The sequence below is a fragment of the Acipenser ruthenus genome, chromosome 15 (assembly GCF_902713425.1).
Source record: "Acipenser ruthenus chromosome 15, fAciRut3.2 maternal haplotype, whole genome shotgun sequence".
In the NCBI taxonomy this organism is placed as follows: domain Eukaryota; kingdom Metazoa; phylum Chordata; class Actinopteri; order Acipenseriformes; family Acipenseridae; genus Acipenser; species Acipenser ruthenus.
In genome coordinates this window covers 31,315,478-31,334,036 of record NC_081203.1, presented here as the reverse complement: position 1 = coordinate 31,334,036, position 18,559 = coordinate 31,315,478, and the positions used below count along the sequence as shown (strand labels likewise).

The following is an 18,559-nucleotide window of genomic DNA, read 5'->3' as shown; positions in this document are numbered from 1 at the left end:
CTACAGAGAGATGAAGAAGCATAAAAACGCCATTAGTTAATTAAGCTGCCCCCTCAGGGATATGCATACATAACTCAGCTAACACAACACAAAATAAATCCTGCAGACTCGTCAGAAGCACACGTGAGTACCTGTGCTGCAAAAAAATAAATAAATAAATACACACTACCATCACAAGGCCTTTTAAAACACAGATGATGCCATGAATGTTCTCAAGAAATAAATCCTTCCTTCATTGCTATGACAACCAGGGTCACACATTGCACAGCTCCTTTAGAGCAGAGAATTAACAACGCCAGCAAGGAGCCGAATGTTCTGTACTAGTCTACAAGGTTCACTGGTTTTTACAGTAAACGGCTGATATAATATTTCCTTTGCGATTTATGATGCTACTTGACCATATCTGTTGCAAGCCCAGAAATGTTATTTAGTGGGTGCTCATAATTAGGGACGCCTTGCTCAGGTCAAACTGGGATCTCCAAGTAATTTGGGTGTGGTTCTTACAGTGCTGTATTTCCACTGTATTGTGTAATTTAGTCATGTTAATTAGGGAGTCAATCAATACTAACAGGGATTCATAGGGCCATGGTTAATACAATCCAAACAAGACCACCTGATTTGACTGGCTAACACAGAGGTTGCTTTCTACACCGCATACATTACGTTCTGGACCACAACAGGGTTTACATTTAGGAATGATTGGGTATAAAAAAGAATACCTCTCTTAGAATGGAAACTGTTTTAGCTTTTTCCTTTGGCAGGCTTGCTTTTATGATTAGAAGCTTTGGTGGATGTTTGATGCTTATGAGCTGTCAGGGCTGGCCTGGACCTGGTCAAGCTGTTTGACGCAGGGCTAACCGGATGAGAAGAAGTGATCTCAGGTTGTGAATTTGTCTGGAATTCCAGGGCAGAGATGGGCTTGGTCCGGGAAGTAGCCCGAACCTCAGGGTGCAGGTTGGGTTGCGAGGAGGACCGGACCTTCAGTGAACTACCGGGGCGAGGTTGGATCCCAATCGGCGGGAGGTGAACATGTTCGGTGCTCATGTTCGGCACGGAGTAGCGGCTGCTGTTTGACATCACCACGTGGTGCCACGAGCTGAGGGGCGTGGCTGAGAAGTGCTGAGAGCTGCTGGAGTCCCCTGGTAACCCTGGAGATATCACCATGGAGCTGCGAGGGGTGACCGCCTCCACAGCGCTCTGGAAGGTTTGGAGCACGCGGTCACTCTTCTGCTTCTCCTTCTTCTGACGGGATTCTTGCTTCCGCAGCTGCCGCCGTTGATCCCGCATCATCTGCTTTCGGGTGTCAGCAAGGCCCCTGAACAACAAGGGATTATGGGAGGAGAGCGGGTCAGAACCGGAGTAGCACACAATAGTGCTCTTAGTGGTTCAGAGAGATCTGTACACATGCTTGGCAGAAAAGCCATAGTAGATACTTCAACACAAGGTTACCCAATCTCAGCTGTACCTCAGTAACCCACATCAATTATATAATCTAATAGATTGTAGCAGATCTATAGTCTATATCCTGTTCTTCTATGTTTTTGCTTCACTAGTTACAGTTACAGTGACTAGAATCCATGTTTACTCTGTAGCTCAACTGGTCTTTTCAGTGGATCACCATCTTTAATTCTGATCATTTGCTGTCCTTCTTTTCCCACATAGATCACACCAAGGAAGCTTTGTTATTTCCAGTCTGCTGTATTACATTGGCAAGAAGGAATATAGACATACTGTACACACAAACAGACAAATGCATCTGCTATATTCCCTCAGTAAACCCAATCCTTTTATTAAGCTAGTGTCCTTTGCTTCTACAGCAGACAAAATCCATTACCACAGACAAAATGCTGCTTCCAAAATAAGAACTACTGTATACTATGTGATTTTGAGAAGTTTCCATGGAATGCAATATGTAGGTTTGTCAAGTGGATAGTAAACTTACAATAACTTCAGAGCACAAAATATAAGAATGTTTATTTAGTGCACCACTATTCAGAACTAAGCTAATTGATTCCGAAGAAGTAATGTTATGCAAATGTATGCTTAAAGGAACTTTTATTCAATATTGCTAGACTTGATATATAATCCTTAAATATCGCTCTCCTTTTCCTTTCCTTGGTGAACGTGAACTGGGGGCAGAAGGCTGATGACCAGTTCCTTCTTCCTGCTGGCTATGACGGCTGAAGGGAGCTAGTCCGAATGAAAGAAAAGATCATTTTATTCTGAGAAATGAGACGAAAAAGTCTGCACATGAAATTAAAAACAGACACAAGGTGACAGTAGGTGCTGTGCTCAAGCATGCACACTGTGTGAAAGTTATTTATTTGCATCAATAAACTTTTTTTTTTTTTTTTTAATTTAGTGTGTCCAGTTGTAATTTTCCTCCCGATTTTCTCCCACTTTGGAATGCCCAATCGCTTTTCTCCTCACCGCAGCAATTCCCCACATTGCTCAGGAGACACGAAGATTAAGTGGGCGTCCTCCGATCCCATGACCAAGCCAGCTTCCTTTTTCACCCAGGATCTCGAGAACGGATGTCAGCGAGCTATCGACCTCTGGAGGACAAACGCCCTGCAGGTGTCCGCTCTGACCTCACTGGGCGCCTGGCCAGCAGGGTTCTCTGCAGAGCGACGAGGAGAAACCGTCTCTGCCGGTTTTACCTCCCTAACCCACAGGAGCGCCAGAGCCAATGTGATGCTCCTGTCGGAGTCCCCAGTGAAGACCAGCCTACTTCGTACAGCCAGGACGCTGTGAACCTGGTAGAGCTTTCTCTTTTTACCTGACAGCACTGAAAATGAAGCTCTACAGAGCTGTTTTAATGTAATAACTTTGAATGAAACCCTTGTTTCATCCTTTTGCATGTCTTTTACCGTGAAGTGTGAATCAGTGTTCTATATGTTTAGGTCCACTTCAATGCAGACTCACCTGTAGTCCACCATCCCAGTCCTGTCCTTGTCTAGTCTGTGTATCAGCTCCTCAATTTGAACCCGATCAAGAGGGATATTGGTTTGCTGAATGACAATGGAAGAAAACAGTGAAAGGAGGATAGAAAAATTATCAAAGTAGGACATCAAATGTTTGGGACATGAGACCAGGAGGAAATGAAATGTTTGGTGTGTTTAACAAGAACATTTCACTTTTAATCCCTTATCAGAGGTAATTTACAAACCAGAGTTTTGGAGGGCATAAAGGCTGGGTCTAGTCAGAAGTGAAGGCAATGGCTGAAATGTTATTGATTCAATACAGTGCAAACTACTGTAACCGTGATTCTAAACATAAGCGAATGGGGAGCATACCAGTGTTGGGTATTATACAGTGAGGAAGGTAATGTGTTGTACTGTTTTTTTTAATGAAAAGATTAAGTAAAATATAGAATATAGTTCTTAGTTAAATTGACAAGTATTGAGATTGAGCAGGAGCACCATGGTAACATCCAGCTCTTCTGTGATATCCACAGATCACACAGTGCCTCCTTAACACTCTGGCTCAGGGGTGGTGGATGTCACCATATTTAAATACTGATCAGACCTAACCTACAGTAGCTTCTGTGAGATGGCTGTTCTGCTCCTTACTGAAGAACTGGACTAGCCTTGTTTAACCTGAGAATATCAGTAAAAACGTGCAGTCTGACCTGCACAGCTTTTCTGAAGTCAGAGACGGGCACTTTCATGAATCCATCTTTATCAATGTTCCGGAAGAAATCCCAGAGGCGTAGCTTGCGTTCATCCAAATAATCCTGCAGTAAAGAAAACAGACTTGTTTATTATACCAGGACAAGAATGATGACAGTACAGAAGCTCAATCTGCTTTACATTTCATATTCATGTCCTTCAAACTACAAAGCCCATTAATACCAACAAAAAGAAGGAGCAATTGCCTGAAAGATGGACATAATTCTAAGCACCATTTCTCTGACTTTTGATCAATAATGTTCCACTATATCCTTCAAACAGAATCAATAGTTCTATAAACGTATCTTTCCATATGAGGGCCATTCAAAACAGCACATGATTTATGTCCCTTTTTTTATCAATGAGGTTGTACCCAAGAGAAAAATGCATACATTGCCTGTTACTACATTCCAATGAAAACAACACTTTTGTAAGGCTACAAAGGCAAAGCTCTAGCTGAGCCTCTCATGTGCTTTTTCATCCTTCCACCTGAATCATTTTCATGGGGTCGGGGTGCTGCTTTGGTTTCCTGGCAATGAAGCCCCCAACCCCTCCAAAGATGACCTCCAGCCCCTGATGTTCCTGACACGTCTTTTCCAGCAGCTGCAGAAACACTTCATTCACCAGGACGTTCTAGACACCAGACAACGAAACAAGCAAAGCAAAGACAGAACTTCTTAGCTCATCAGAGATTGCATTGTTGAATTTAGGACCAGCAAGCCTATGGTGCAGTGCTTTGAATTAGGTGAGCTGTGTGTATCAGTCAGGAAATTGGCAGCAGCTTGTTTTTCATTTCTGTTAACACATTTATTAATAAAGGATGGCAACCCGCTGAATGAATTCAAAAGATAAAATCAATAAATATGCCCACCACTCTCTTCTACACGTTTGAAATAAAGAGGAGCACTTTTAAGATGAACTCACTGAGATGTTGAGCTTCTCCAGGGCTGATTTTGGGGTGTTTTTCACCGAGTTGAGCAGGGCCAGGGCCCCTTCCACAGTCAGGGGATTGTTAGACAGCTGGAGGGTTACGGAAACACATTGCATTTCTACATACAGTCGGGTATACTTTAAGAATTTAGAATCGTCTTGGGATTCTACCTAGCATTCTAGAGCTCTAGATCAATGTATGAGACGCACATTTTTATAGAATATAATTCCAAACTGTTATTCACAGAGGAACCACAATTAATTAACATTAGGCAAACAGGGCCATATTGATAAAACTTTTTGAAAAGTGCTTATAATCCTGCTCTTAGGTTAAACAGTACTTTGAAAAAGGAAAACAAACTACCATCTAAGTTGGAACTGCAAGCCTGATTCATTAATCCTTTAGGGCCCATAAAGTTCTACCTTAGTTCTATTTTCCATAAATCGTACAGCAATGTTTATTGATATTTTATCCCTTATAAAAGTTTCCCATAGAAAGTACCATGCAATAACAGTGTGATAAACTTTTCTAAGGGATTTCAGCTAGATTGCTGTGGAGCTATGAGACCAGGGATTATAAGGATTTCTTTTCACCTATGCATATGTATAGTTTAGGGGAGGACACAGTTGAGGTTTACTGTTGAGGATAACCAGAACCCCAGTCTTACACTGGATCTTCCTCCAGCTCAATGTCTATCAGGCATTCCATTTTCTCCTTCACCTTCAGAACTTTCAGCGTGTCGTTGGCCTCCAGTCCTTTACACAGCATGCCCGCCCCCTCGTTGGTGACGCGGTTGCTTGAGAGGTCCAGGTACAGTAACGTGCTGTTAAATTTAAGAGCCTCTCCTAACGCCAGCACTCCTTCATTCCCAAAGCCATTCCAGGAGAGGTCGAGAGACTTGATAGTCAGGTTGACCTGAGGACAAACACTGAAGGCATCAGTCACAGTGAAGAATCCATTATTTGACAGCTCCTACATTATTGTAGGTAGGTTCCCTTCCAGTTTTCCATGCGTTTCAGGACCACTTGAAACTATATTTTGGTTTTATGTGGAATTGTAAGCACTATGTCATTAGGTGGTAGGTATAAAGCTACAGAGACTAAAGTCTTTTCAACATATCTGTTTCTCTCACGTTTCTCTAGATGATGTTGCAACTGCAGATACCAAACCAAAAATATATATCAGATACGCTTTGAATTGCAAAATGGGAGTGAGGACATTTAATCTACAGATCTGTACAATTTCTGCCATTCATTTCGCTGTAGAATCAAAGGCACAGCTTTGTTGTTGTAGAAAGGATAGAGGCGCACACAGGTTTTCTGTGATTCTAAAAGAAGGGTGCGCACAGGCACTCTTAGATACAAAGGGTCCATCCTAGATTTGGCTTGTTTATCAATTACCATTTGTTTTTCTACAACTTACACTTACAATGTGACTTTAGCTGAGTGATGAGTTATTTAAAGGACTGTATAAAGTATAAAGTGTTTTAATCTGTATTTAAAAAAAAAAAATCATGCACACAAAATATGTCACATGCAGCCTAATGAGTCCATTTAAAAACAGGATCAGAACACACCCTTTGAAAAGCATATTCTTTTCTTATTGTTTTTTTTTCTTTTTCTAATTATCATGCTGTAGTGTTTCCATTGAGGAGGCAGTATTAGGTAAGTTTATTGTGTTTTTTTTTTCTTCTTACTATCCCTTTCCCAACCCCCCTCCCCAGTAGAAACACAGCAGCCAGGTGCCCTGCATTCAAACATGTTCCTACTTTGAGTCCGGCGCTCAGAGCCACCGCTCCTTTCATCCGCAGGTGGTTCCAGCTCAGGTTTAAGACATGCAGCCCTTCATTGTTGGCTGAAGGAAAAGGAGAAGCATCAACATCAAGCTGCATCTGTTAATGACTTCAATCATAACTGCATCTGTTAATGACTTCACCCAACTGACTATTCTTATCATGCTTGCCTGTACATTGTCTTGCTTTTACTATACACCACACTTTGGCATGCTTTTACCATGGTGTATTACAACTGACAAGACTATAAGCAAACCCGCATGCACAATTTTGTATTGCTGTTGTTGTAGATTGTGGAATGGGTACCAGCTTTAACAATGTTACTGAATGCTGCTCCTCATTCAGGCAGCTTTCTCAGCCTGTCCTCGGAGACCCAGTTCTTACCTAACATCTGGCCAAGGTGTTCCCCACCCTTCTCACAGAACTCATTGTGGCTCAGGTCCAGCTCCTTCACTCTGTAATTGGACTGAATAAAGAGATCAGGGGTGGCACCCCAGACATGCTGTAGACCATGGGACAGGCCTGGCTCATCATTTCCTGTGGCTGAGTAAACTACATTTTGTTTTATTTTATTTTTTACTCAGAGCATTTTTTTTATAGTGTGAATGCAGGACTATTACAGCTTTAAAATCATTCGAAGCACCAAAAACCTGTTTCTAAAAAAATAAATACATTTTATAGAAAACTACGAGTGTGGAGCAAAGTGTTCTGCGGTCCGTCCAAGACTAAAGATTCCCATGTCAAGGTGTTTGCTGATATTCTGGTAATACACACAGGAAGTTCCAGAGCTCAGCTCATCAGTCATGAGGCTGTGATTCCTGGCTGACAATGGGCAATAAACACATTATCTAACAGAAGCATAAAATGATGATACTTACAGACAAGACATCTGCAAAGCTCTTGGCATCATGTTCCGTGAATTCATTTCCTGGTTATTTAAGGAAACAAAGCCGTAACAATACTGTTGAAACCATGGTGACTGTCAAAAACAGTTCAAATACATGCAAAACACACATCTTTGAATATGCAACCTGACTGGCATTGGAACGATTTTAAATGGAGTGTTAAATACCAATAGATACACACCTGATAGCTTAATTGATCTCAGGGAGACGTTGTCCAGTAACATTTTGGAGACATGTTCAGCACCAGCAGACTGCAGGTGATTATTAGACATGTTCTGAAAAATAGGACTTTTATTGAAATAGATATATTCTCACATTTTTCTATTAAAATGCAGTTTTGTCACCCTCTAGTGGCCCGCAATTTAAAACCTAAACCTCTCTAACTGCACAATCAGCCTTGTTTACCCCTTGTTCCTGACCAGACTCTCTAGGACAAATGTGCTTCTCTCAGCAGCCATCCATGTCTGTTGTTGTCCATGTGGACTCTTAATCATATATTGGTGCTCCTAATTTTGCAGTTTAAGTTATTGCTTTAATTGGATATGGTCACATTTACTAATACATCAACTACCTATATAAGATTGCTTACCAGATCTTGAATGGAGCAATTTCCCTTTAACATGTCCATCAGGTATTTGGCACCCTCTGCAAGTATATGATTATCTTCCAGTTCCAGGTTTGTGATCTTCATGTCACTCTGGTGAATAACAGTAAATGTGATGCTTTGTTACTGGGTGTAAAACAACACATGAATCTGTTTAAATAACAGAGCTCAAGTGAACAGGTAGAATCAACGGGTTAACTGTGCTGATATGACTGTGTTGTGTGCTGCATAATCAAGGCAAACCATTTCGCTTTCATATTAATAACATATGCACAAAAGTGTCTGCAAAGTACAATATTAATGCATCATATTTCTTCTCTTTGCAACGTTGAGTTGAGCGCCTGAATCATAGAAGTATAAATAACTCACCACAAGTGCTATAGCAAGAGCTTTGGCTCCCAGGGGCCCCAGTCCGTGGTGGTTCAGGTTGAGGATGGGGTTGCCTAGGTTACGCAGGAAGTAAGAGACAGGGACCACGCCCACCACCTCACAGGCCTGCAGGTACAGATCATTGGCTGAAATTCCCTTGGTTTTCTCAGCAACCTCTGCACAACGACCAAATAGATAAATAGAATTCAGTTAAAATCAGACCAGACACCAACACACACCAGCAAGCTTCTTAAAACTGAAAAGCAAGTGATTTACTGCAGATACTCGAGCTGCACATTAACACATTGGGTGTCTTGTGTTGAATGAACACGCCAATAACCTGAACAACATGCTAAAGAAGAAAAAAAAGAAAGAACTGGAAACCATTACAAAACCTAGGCCCTCTCAGCTTTCATTGAACAAATACACTAAATAACAGACATCAAGACCAACAAATAATCCATGAATAAATAGCACTTTCAGAAAGCTCCTTGCTGTTTTACACACCTGGAGCAGACAGCAGACTTCACAATCCCTCTCACAATGGTAAACACGTTGCAGTGGAGCTGCAAGCCACTGGCTGTCTTACCTTCAGGCTCCAGATCAGTGTCCCACTCATCTCCACTGCAATCTTTGTGCACCGGACACTCGCTCGGGTGATCCAGAGACAGGGTCTCAATGGGAATGCAAGACTGGGACATCTCAAAGCTTGTAACATCAGTCAGCTGGCAGCACCTGGAAGGATGGGACTCCATAACTGCACAGCGAGCGAGGATTTCATTCATGTACAGTGTGCACCACCTCAAGCTCCTTTAAGCCCCACACATGTTTTGTTTGCTACTAAGAGCTGCTTGGAATGAGATTCTGATCCTGCAGGTAACTGTATCAGCAAAGAGACATTCGACCTGCAGAACACGCAGTAATGTGAAGCTTTAACAGAGACTCCTTAATTAAAAATGCATTGGAGCATTACAAGTAACACAGGGCATGTTACACACATTGTGCAAATAATGAACTCGATATTAATCTATATAGGGATCATTAATAATAATGTAGTTAAAATAACGACCATTCTAACTTAAATATTAAAATTAACCAATCAATATCTCCAGAAAAGCCACAGTGCCAACTGTCATATGCAATTATTACCAAAGGGTAACTGGGAGTATATTTAAACACAAGGCAGAACGTTTATTGTTACAGTACAAAAGGTAAACCAACATTATTTATATTTATTAAACAGGGTGTGTTCCTATGGACACCTAAGCCTCATTAAAAGGGGTGTTCCTGGCAAAGACTAAGCATAAACATATACATTATAAAATACAGTAAATAATACAGAGACCAGTATCTACAAATGATCAAATTAACAACTATATTATATACCATTAAAACCTTCCTGCTATATCACCAGGGTCTGGACCTTTGGTTGAATCCCTTTGCTGGCATTCTGTTTTCTGCTTCTTCCATTGTTGTATTCAGAACACAGACACATTATTGTCATAGCTACAGAATTCTGAACTAAAAATTCTAGAATCTAGAGAAGAACACATCACTATCCATATCCCAAAGGATCTCATAAACTGTATGTGTGGCCCCTGTAGAAAGTAGCATGGATTTATTGTTCCAAAGACGTCCCATATATTTGTTTCCAGGTTCCAAATTTCAATTCCTGCACTAACTCACTGAATAGCACAGGGGCAAGTCCCTTTACAAGCACAGTGGTACCAGATTAACCAGCTTTGACATGGGTAAGTAAAGTGTTGGATTGACACAGAATAATAACGTGTTGCTGCTGGTGATTTTAATATTTTATTGTATTTATTATTCGTTAATACAACAACGCGTGAAAAAAAACACATTCAGAATCGTTTGGGTTTTGATAATAAGAAGCAACCGAACTTTGTAGACCCACTTCGAGATCCCCCAATTCAACTTTCAGCACTGCCCCGTTTGACACAGGTGTAAAGTCCCCTCAAACGCGCTGGATGTGCTTCGCTGTTATAAATAAAGTTAGCTAGAAAGAAACAGGAAGCACGTGAGGTCGCCAGTGGGACGATGATTGGGAGCATACTTTGCTACGTTCTTTTTCCGTTATCACGGTTGATCTGCAGGTTAACAGGTAAATACAAACAGCATTAGAGCAAGTTCACCCCGGTACATTCCTATTGTTTTGCCATGTGATCGTAGTCACCACTGTAGTTGAAGCGACGCCGGTATTGCTTTATTTATGAATAATTCTCACGCCAGGTGTAAACTCGTCTGAATGTGGTTTAATACAATGTGGATAATCGGGTATTGACAGTTTGCCTGCCGAAGTAATGTAGACTTCAAATTAAAATGTAAAAACGTGAGTTTACGTTTTCTGTGCTGCTATGGTGCAAGGCCGAGAAACAAATTAACAGTCTGTATGACAGAACACTAAAACTTAAGTACACATTATTGATATATGAAAACGTTATTGAAACCTATATCCATTATTATTATTATTATTATTATTATTATTATTATTATTATTATTATTATTACGTTTAGAATTTCAATGCAAAAAAATGTATAGTGAATAGTGTAGGCTATTTCTAAATTCAGTGCGTGTGTAGTTTTTAAAGAATACCGGTTGTAATTCAGCAGAATAATGATAGAAATTAGGGAGTGAGAAGAACACATTTCACATAATCCCCAAGCAAGCATTGCACCTGCGGTGATATGAGGATCTGTAAGAACGTTTGAAGACTGTTAATCCGTCAGTAAGTCTGTTTCTGTATTCCTTTGTGTTCACAGGTAAATTACAGAAGTATGATGACTTGGAGGATGGCAGCCCCCCTCTCCTAGCGGACAGGAGAGGGGTACAAGGGAGTTTACTTAGCCAGGAAGAGAAGGCACTGCTGCAGAAGTGGCCAGGGGGAAGAAGTGTGGGTCAGCAGGGTGAATTGGGGGACACAGTGACTGTTGGGCAACAGCTAGAGCCAGAGACTGTACCTACAGAATCCAGTGGACAGGATTTTAAAAGACAGGAGGATCTGGACAGGTCGGCTCAGAGCGAGCAGTCTGCAGAGAAGGGCAGTGTGGTGCTGGATTTGGAAAAGAGCCTCTCGGCACCTCCTGCTAAGGGTGCGGAGGGCATGGGAGACCGTTTTCTTGCGGGATGGCACTTCTCTACAGCACTGGGGGACAGGGAGGTAGTGGACTACCCATCTTGGCAATTTCAAGGCATGAGCTATTCCCCCCCTGCGGAGATGGCACCCCTTGAAGGTGAGAAGAAAAAGCACACTACACAGGGATGAGATTGTGCATAGCACACAGTGCCGCTTGGGGACAAATGTTGTAAATGTCTCTGAATGTGATTTTAACTTGACAGAATCCAAGTGTTCTGTGCATGGACATTTATGCCTGAAACAAGTTGAATAAGACCACATACTGTTGCATGCAACCTGATTGAGCAGCGTATCCTTAAGTGAGCTGAAAAAAAAAAGACTGCACAAGGATGCCTTTTTGAAAACTCAGTATTTTTGCTTAATCTCTCTTGGGTGTCTTAGCTTATATGGCTGGCTACTTCACTACTGTATCCATTTGTGAAACAGGACTCTGCTTTTGTGTTGCAGTGGCATGGAGAGAGTGGGAGGATTTGTCAGGATCACACTCTCAGGGGCTCCTTCCGCAGAGCCAAGAGAGTGAAGAGCAGTTTGAATTCACAATCATGAGCTACAATATACTGTCGCAGGACCTCTTGGAAGTGAATGCGGATCTGTATGCACACTGCCCCCTGGAAATTCTGACCTGGGATTTCCGACTGAATAACATCCTTCAGGAGCTGCAGAAATGGGAACCAGATGTGAGCTGGACAGTATATTATTATTATTATTATTATTATTATTGTTATTATTATTATTATTATTATTATTATTATCAGCAGATAAACTGTACTGTACTGGAATAGAAACAATGATAGTTTGTTGGATGACTTTGTATCTTGGTAGGGTAGCCAGTTTCTGTTGTTTATATCATTGTCTCTCTGGAAGAAATTCAATTAAGATAATTTTCCATTCCATTATTAAGAAAACCGCATAATGACACATTTTCACTGGGGACACTTATTGATGGAAGGACCTTTTAACTGGTCAGTGTGTGCAGTATATATATATATATATATATATATATATATATATATATATATATATATATATATATATATATATATATATATAGATAGATAGATGTATTGCTGTTTTTCTGTAAACCAAACGTTCATTCATACAAACTATTGCTATGTCCCCTAAGCTGTTTGGATGACTGGGCTTCTACTGTGTATATATATATATATATGTATATATGTATGTATGTGTGTGTGTTTACATAATGTGTATACCTCCATCTTGGGTTTAGGAAGCTTTACTCAGTCGGCTCCTTGTATTGTCTGTTTTAGATCTTGTGCCTTCAAGAAGCTCAAGAGAATCACTTCCGGGAGCAGCTTGAACCATTCCTGTCATCAATGGGTAAGACCCTTTGTTTTTCTCTTACTGAGGTGATGCACCTGTGGGTGCTGTTTTTATTTTCTTCAAGCGCCAGGGGCAGTGACACAGGTGTGGCACAGGTGTCTCTCATGTCACACATATGTCCCAGTCAGACAGACACATAAGATAAGCTTTTGGGTTTGTGAGAAATGACATTGAGTAAATCTCTCTATCTAACACAATCCTTTTGGATTTTTCTTCAGGTTATGATTGTGTTTACAAACGTCGGACAGGCAGCAAGACAGACGGGTGTGCAGTCTGTTACCAGAGGACCAAGTTTTCAGTGGTCTCTGTCAGTCTTGTAGAATACTTTAGACCGGATACAGAACTTTTAGACAGAGACAATGTGGGACTTGTGGTGCTTTTACAACCAATGATGACTGAGAGGCTAGCAGGTGGAGGACAGAGGTCGAAGGTCGGCCCCATTTGCATTGCCAACACTCACCTTTTGTTCAATCCTCGGAGAGGCGACGTCAAACTGACCCAGCTGTCAATAATGATGGCAGAAATCGACCGGATGATAGATCCATGGCAGGAGCAGGGCAGGAGCTGTCCGGTTCTACTCTGCGGGGATTTCAATTCTGTCCCCAACATGCCACTGTACCAGTTTATCCGGACTGGTCAGCTTCATTACCAGGGACTGCCGACTTGGATGGTAAAGTTATATACCAATGTACTTTGCTAACTAGGCTCTTTGGAGATTTCAAGGAAGAAACTGTGGTGAAAAAATTCTGCATGCATCCCTTATATATTACATTTTTATCATCCACGCTGTGTGTGATTTTTGTGTGTGTTTCAGATTTCTGGACAGGAGGACTGTTCATATAAACCTTACCAAAGGAAACTGTATGCCCCCTTGTGGCCAAACAGACTGGGAATAACTGACAGCTGTCGCTATGTCACTCAGTGTGAGAAGAACAAGTCAGGTTAGACAGAATCTGGATAATTGTTAATGTTCCTGTCTGACAATAAGTCTTATGGTGGCTGAACACAAAATTACAGCTTGACAAGTACAGATTTTTTAATTAGGTCTCGGGGGATCCTTGTCTCTGATACATTACCTGAATATGTTTTCTTTTTAACCTCTTGAGAGCTGCAGCACATTTGAATAATTGAAATTAGCAGTACGTAGAAAGAAAATACATTTTTGGTAGTAGCAAAGTGCTACTGAAAATGCCTCCCCTGCAAGCTACCTAATTAAAAGATAAGTCTGATTTCACGGAGCCTGATAAGTACAAACGTCGGACTATTTTACCTAAAGTAACATATGGTAGCCCCAGATTAATGCTAATCAGAGTCTGTGAAACAAGCCAGTAGTGTTCTGTTAGAAAATGAAATGAGTCCTGAATACATTTAAAACCTCCATGCAGTCCATAAGGTTTATTTAACATTTTTATACAGGTTTTGAAAAACAATTTGGAAAGGTGTCTAGACTGCACTGTACTGCAGCATTGACCCACGAAGGCATGGATCCTTTACAGTATACTGTACATATCTAATGCTTCAGTGTTTTTCATTGCATGATTAACACTTCCTCAGTTACTCTAAAAGGCCAGGTGTTTCAACCTTGTTTCTTTTCCCAATACAGACAAGCTCAGATATAGCCATCCCTTTATGCTTCAGTTTCGCTACTGTCAGATTGCCTGCCAACGGCCTCATGACCTTGAGCTGATACAAGGGGTGACGGATGCAAAGCCAGGTAAAACTGAGCTGCCTCATATTTTCAGCAGTTGAAACACATTTTGCTTTAAAAAAAGGCTGTATTCCTATTCTGAGTCTGGGTTGCTTATTTATTTACTTGCTGATTAGTTACTACACAGTGCCCCATAGTCTCATCTGGTTAAGGCTGGGTAATAAGACTCGCTGGTTGCAGCTTTTTTTTTTATCAAGGGACTTCAGCATGGTACCCAAGTTAATAAGAAATTAGGCTTGTACATTCTCTGATAGTTGACCCTTTCCTGCATTATGTATGTCATAGCCTATAAAGTGGCACTTTACTGACTGAAATCTTTATACTTTCAGAACTTCCTGAGAACTGGTCACAGTACACCAGTGTAGAACACAGACTGGATTCAGAATCTTACTTTCCCAGGTAGTTTTTCTTTTCTTGTTTTTATATATATATATATATATATATATATATATATATATATATTTTAGCTCAAAGAGCTAATATAACCCATCTGTTATGATTACTTTTGGTTAGATTTAATGTTGTTTTATATATATATAATATATATATATATATATATATATATTATATATATATATATATAATGTGTGTGTGTGGTCAGTTACACTGTCTCCTTCTCACGGCACAGATGACTGATGGGGGCAATGACCTTTGTGGCAGGATAGTAATAACTTTAGCCAGATAAAACTAAATCTATATCAGCAAACAGCTGGACAACAGAAATTCAGGGTATAGTGGTGGAGATGCAGTGTGTTTAAGTAGTTTCTTAAAGCATTTTGAATTACCCCCCTCCAGATTCAGCAACACAATCCGGCATGGTCTGAACCTGACCTCGGTGTACAGCCATTACTTCAGTGATACAGGACAGCCTGAAGTGACGACCCTTCACTCCGGATTCGGGGCTACAGTTGACTACATCTTCTACACCGCAGAGCCGGTCAGCAATGGGCAACAGGGAGGTGAGTCAGCAGGAACATATCTTTACCATAGCTTTCCATAAATGTCGAGTCAAACACTTATATGATCAATATAACCCATCTGTTATGATTACTTTTGGTTAGATTTAATATTGTTTAAATTGTTAAAACCTCCGTACAATGGCCATGATTGAGAATATATGCCACAGTGTCACAGGCCAAGTTTATTCAGTAACCTGATAATGAACCAGATTTAAAACTCTTGAATAGCTTAACTGTTTGTGAACCCTAATTGGAAAATACATCTACAAATTCAGCATTGAGACAGTCACCAGTCCTGGGGTATCAAAACAGAAAGAGTTTTTGTGTATGTGTGTTGTTCAGTCGCCATAGAAATGAAAAACAACAGAGCTTTGGTTCTCTCAGAAAGGAAATAACAAGACATTGAAAGCTAAACTCAGCAGGTCTTCAAAACCCAGCTGTGTTTTGTTTCCTCTTTTTTTAAAAACAATTTAGAACACTGCAATATTGGGGAAGTCATTTTTTATACTTGTTCAACCTGCCTTGGCTGCCCTATGGTTCCTGCTGTGGCATTTGCTACACATTCGGTGCACAACTGTATCTATGCTTCTTCAAGTTTGACAAAATTAACCTTTTTGTGCGTTCTCTATGAAACAGACATGCACTGGACAGTGGCTTTAGTGCCTGTCACGGTTACCCTCACCAGAGGGATACAAACATGTATTATCATCACTCTTGTATTTAACACATGCCATTTGTATCCCAGAGATGTGTGGTCATGGCACTCCTGTTCCCTTTCACACAGGGCGAAGGCTGCTCCAGGATGGCCCACTGAAGTTGCTTGGGCGCCTCTCATTGCTCTCTGAGGAGGACCTTTGGGCAATGAAGGGATTACCTAATGAAATCTACTCCTCTGACCACATTTGCCTACTTGCTAAATTTCGCTTGGACACCAGCTATTTTTAAACTCCACAACCAGTGGATAGGAGGTATATTTATGAAGGATTCGTTGAGAAAATACTGGCACTTTATAGAAGGAAAAAAAGAAAAGTTCTACAAATTTTCAGAAGAGCAATTTTCCACATCTGTTGCATATACAATTAGGAAGATGTATCCCTGTGTTCATAAACAAATACAAATAAATGGCCTCCAAAACCCACATGTAGTGCAGCAAACAGCAGGCTTGTGTGTCTGCTTTTGTCAGAATAGGACGTTTTCATTCAAGGTGAGATATAACGTTTACTTACTGTATATTAGATGCTAAAAAGCACAGCATTTTACATTCATTCGGATGGAAAATAGATGGTCTTTTAATACCTTTTTTTCATAAATCCACCAAATATAGATCGTGCCTGTTGGCAACAGGTAGAATTTGGATCATTTTTTAGTTTTTTGCTCTAATTGAAAGTATAGGGGTTTTATTACTTGTACATTTAGGTTGCAAAATGTATTCTGTATTCAAATACAGACGACAAAATGCACGGCAGAATCTGAGGTTATGTGTACCTAAGATGATCAAGAGTCGTCTTAAAACAGTTTGCTAGATTTAAGATTTTGTTTTAAATTTCAAAGTAATTCTGAAGTCAGGAGGAATAGCAGATTTATGGGCTTCGCAGTTTGTCACTGGATTGTTTCTGCTCTGCAATTTATCATTTACCACATTTACTAAGATATTGCCAGTTTTCAGGACGTTTCTTTTTTTTTTTTTTTTAATAGTGTTTGTTTTGTTGGCCCAGTAACATTAAAAAGTAGCATATACATTATTTATTTTTTGGTTGTTAGAATTGTGTTTAGTAAACACAATTGCACTGGGTATTTTTTGTTGGGTTGAAACTGTTGTTCACTTATTTTATGACAAAGAGCATGCAAAATAAATATTTTATTTAAAGTGATGCAGCAAGTCTTATTCTGAGGTTTCAGGAACTAATTCTGATGTCACACAGTAAACTAACTCCTCCAGCAAAGCCTGGGGCCTTTTCTATTTTATGCATTGTGGTTTTAGTGTTTCTTTTCCGTTATCAGCAATGCGTTTGGTTTTACTTTCTATAGTTTTCATTTGTGGATTACATGACAACCATTAAATGTGGTAATCTGTAACAAGAAGTAGCTTTATTCTATTTTAAGTAATCAGATTCAGAAATGTTTTGTGGCTCACAACTCCACTGCTGCAGTCTGAGTGCATGAGGAACCACTTAAAAAATAAATAATGTTTCCAGCTCTACAGCAGACCGTGTTCATCAGAGTGTAACAAAACAGCATTACAATCTAAAAGGGTTATATGAGGACTGTTGTATGCATACCTAATATTTCTAAAAGTATTTAACACTGGCTTATGATATGTTTCTGAAGTACTGTATAAGGAAGTGTGTGCTTGAGGCTAACATGAAAACAAATATAATTAGCAATCTGTTGAACCAGCTTTTCCCTTGGTGAAAATAGTTCCCTGATTATGTTCAGGTCTACCTGTAGGCGTCTAGAGAAATCAAACCACAAGACTAATCCAGTCAAAGGAAAACAGACTTGAAATGGTATTGATTTTAGTGTCTCCTATGGTTTGAAAAAAACCCATGCAGTGGTTGTAGAGAGGAAATGTGTATTTTTGTTTTGTTTTGCAATGTTGTGCAGGGGTGCTAAAAGGCTGTTCCCTAGTCATATTGAAGAAGCTTTGATGTCGTACAGCGCCATTAAATATTCTTACTAGACAAGCAACACAAATGCAGTGTCTGCAATCCCTTCAGAAGTGAGTAGATTTGTACAGTGGCTGGTAGATTAACAGCAATCAATTCTTTGACTCTGAGGTTTACAACAGAGTGATGTTATCTGTGGATGCTGGAAGCAGGGAACAATGTATTATTTCTCCAGTGCTTTCTTGTTACAGATATACCTAATGTTAAAAACAGGCACATCCACTGCAATTCAACAGTGTTTAGGTTAGGTTATCTGTATTTGAAGCTGCTGGAAATCACAACCATTTTAACAAGAGGATTGCCTGACAACCTCCGTTAAAGTCATTCAAGCTTTTTTTCTTTTGGTTAAATTTAACAGTATTACTTATTCATTGGGCAGATGACTGTGTACTGGCCAGTTGAGAGAGTACATGTGGTGAGAATGGATTGAGCCCACAGACTTGCAGAGAGTGCAGCTG

General features: G+C 40.2%; 2 protein-coding genes across 2 annotated transcripts; one reads left to right on the top strand and one right to left on the bottom strand.

Moving 5' to 3' along the window:
• Positions 1–58: 58 nt before the first annotated feature.
• On the bottom strand, positions 59–9,057 carry LOC117422542 (leucine-rich repeat-containing protein 74A). Its single transcript, XM_034037684.3, has 13 exons — positions 8,862–9,057; positions 8,273–8,448; positions 7,889–7,996; positions 7,481–7,574; positions 7,273–7,322; positions 6,779–6,860; positions 6,371–6,456; positions 5,323–5,517; positions 4,596–4,691; positions 4,161–4,304; positions 3,632–3,736; positions 2,926–3,011; positions 59–1,315 (listed from the first exon to the last, which is right to left on the bottom strand). Exons 1-13 carry the CDS (start codon positions 9,055–9,057, stop codon positions 742–744), a joined length of 1,992 nt encoding a protein of 663 aa, XP_033893575.3. The 3' UTR covers positions 59–741.
• Positions 9,058–10,293: 1,236 nt separating this feature from the next.
• LOC117421901 (protein angel homolog 1-like) lies at positions 10,294–17,149 on the top strand. Its single transcript, XM_058987888.1, has 10 exons — positions 10,294–10,394; positions 11,054–11,524; positions 11,875–12,104; positions 12,696–12,765; positions 12,987–13,438; positions 13,583–13,709; positions 14,372–14,482; positions 14,806–14,875; positions 15,272–15,435; positions 16,220–17,149. The coding sequence occupies exons 1-10, from the start codon at positions 10,331–10,333 to the stop codon at positions 16,378–16,380; spliced, it is 1,920 nt and encodes a 639-aa protein (XP_058843871.1). The 5' UTR covers positions 10,294–10,330; the 3' UTR covers positions 16,381–17,149.
• Positions 17,150–18,559: the final 1,410 nt, after the last annotated feature.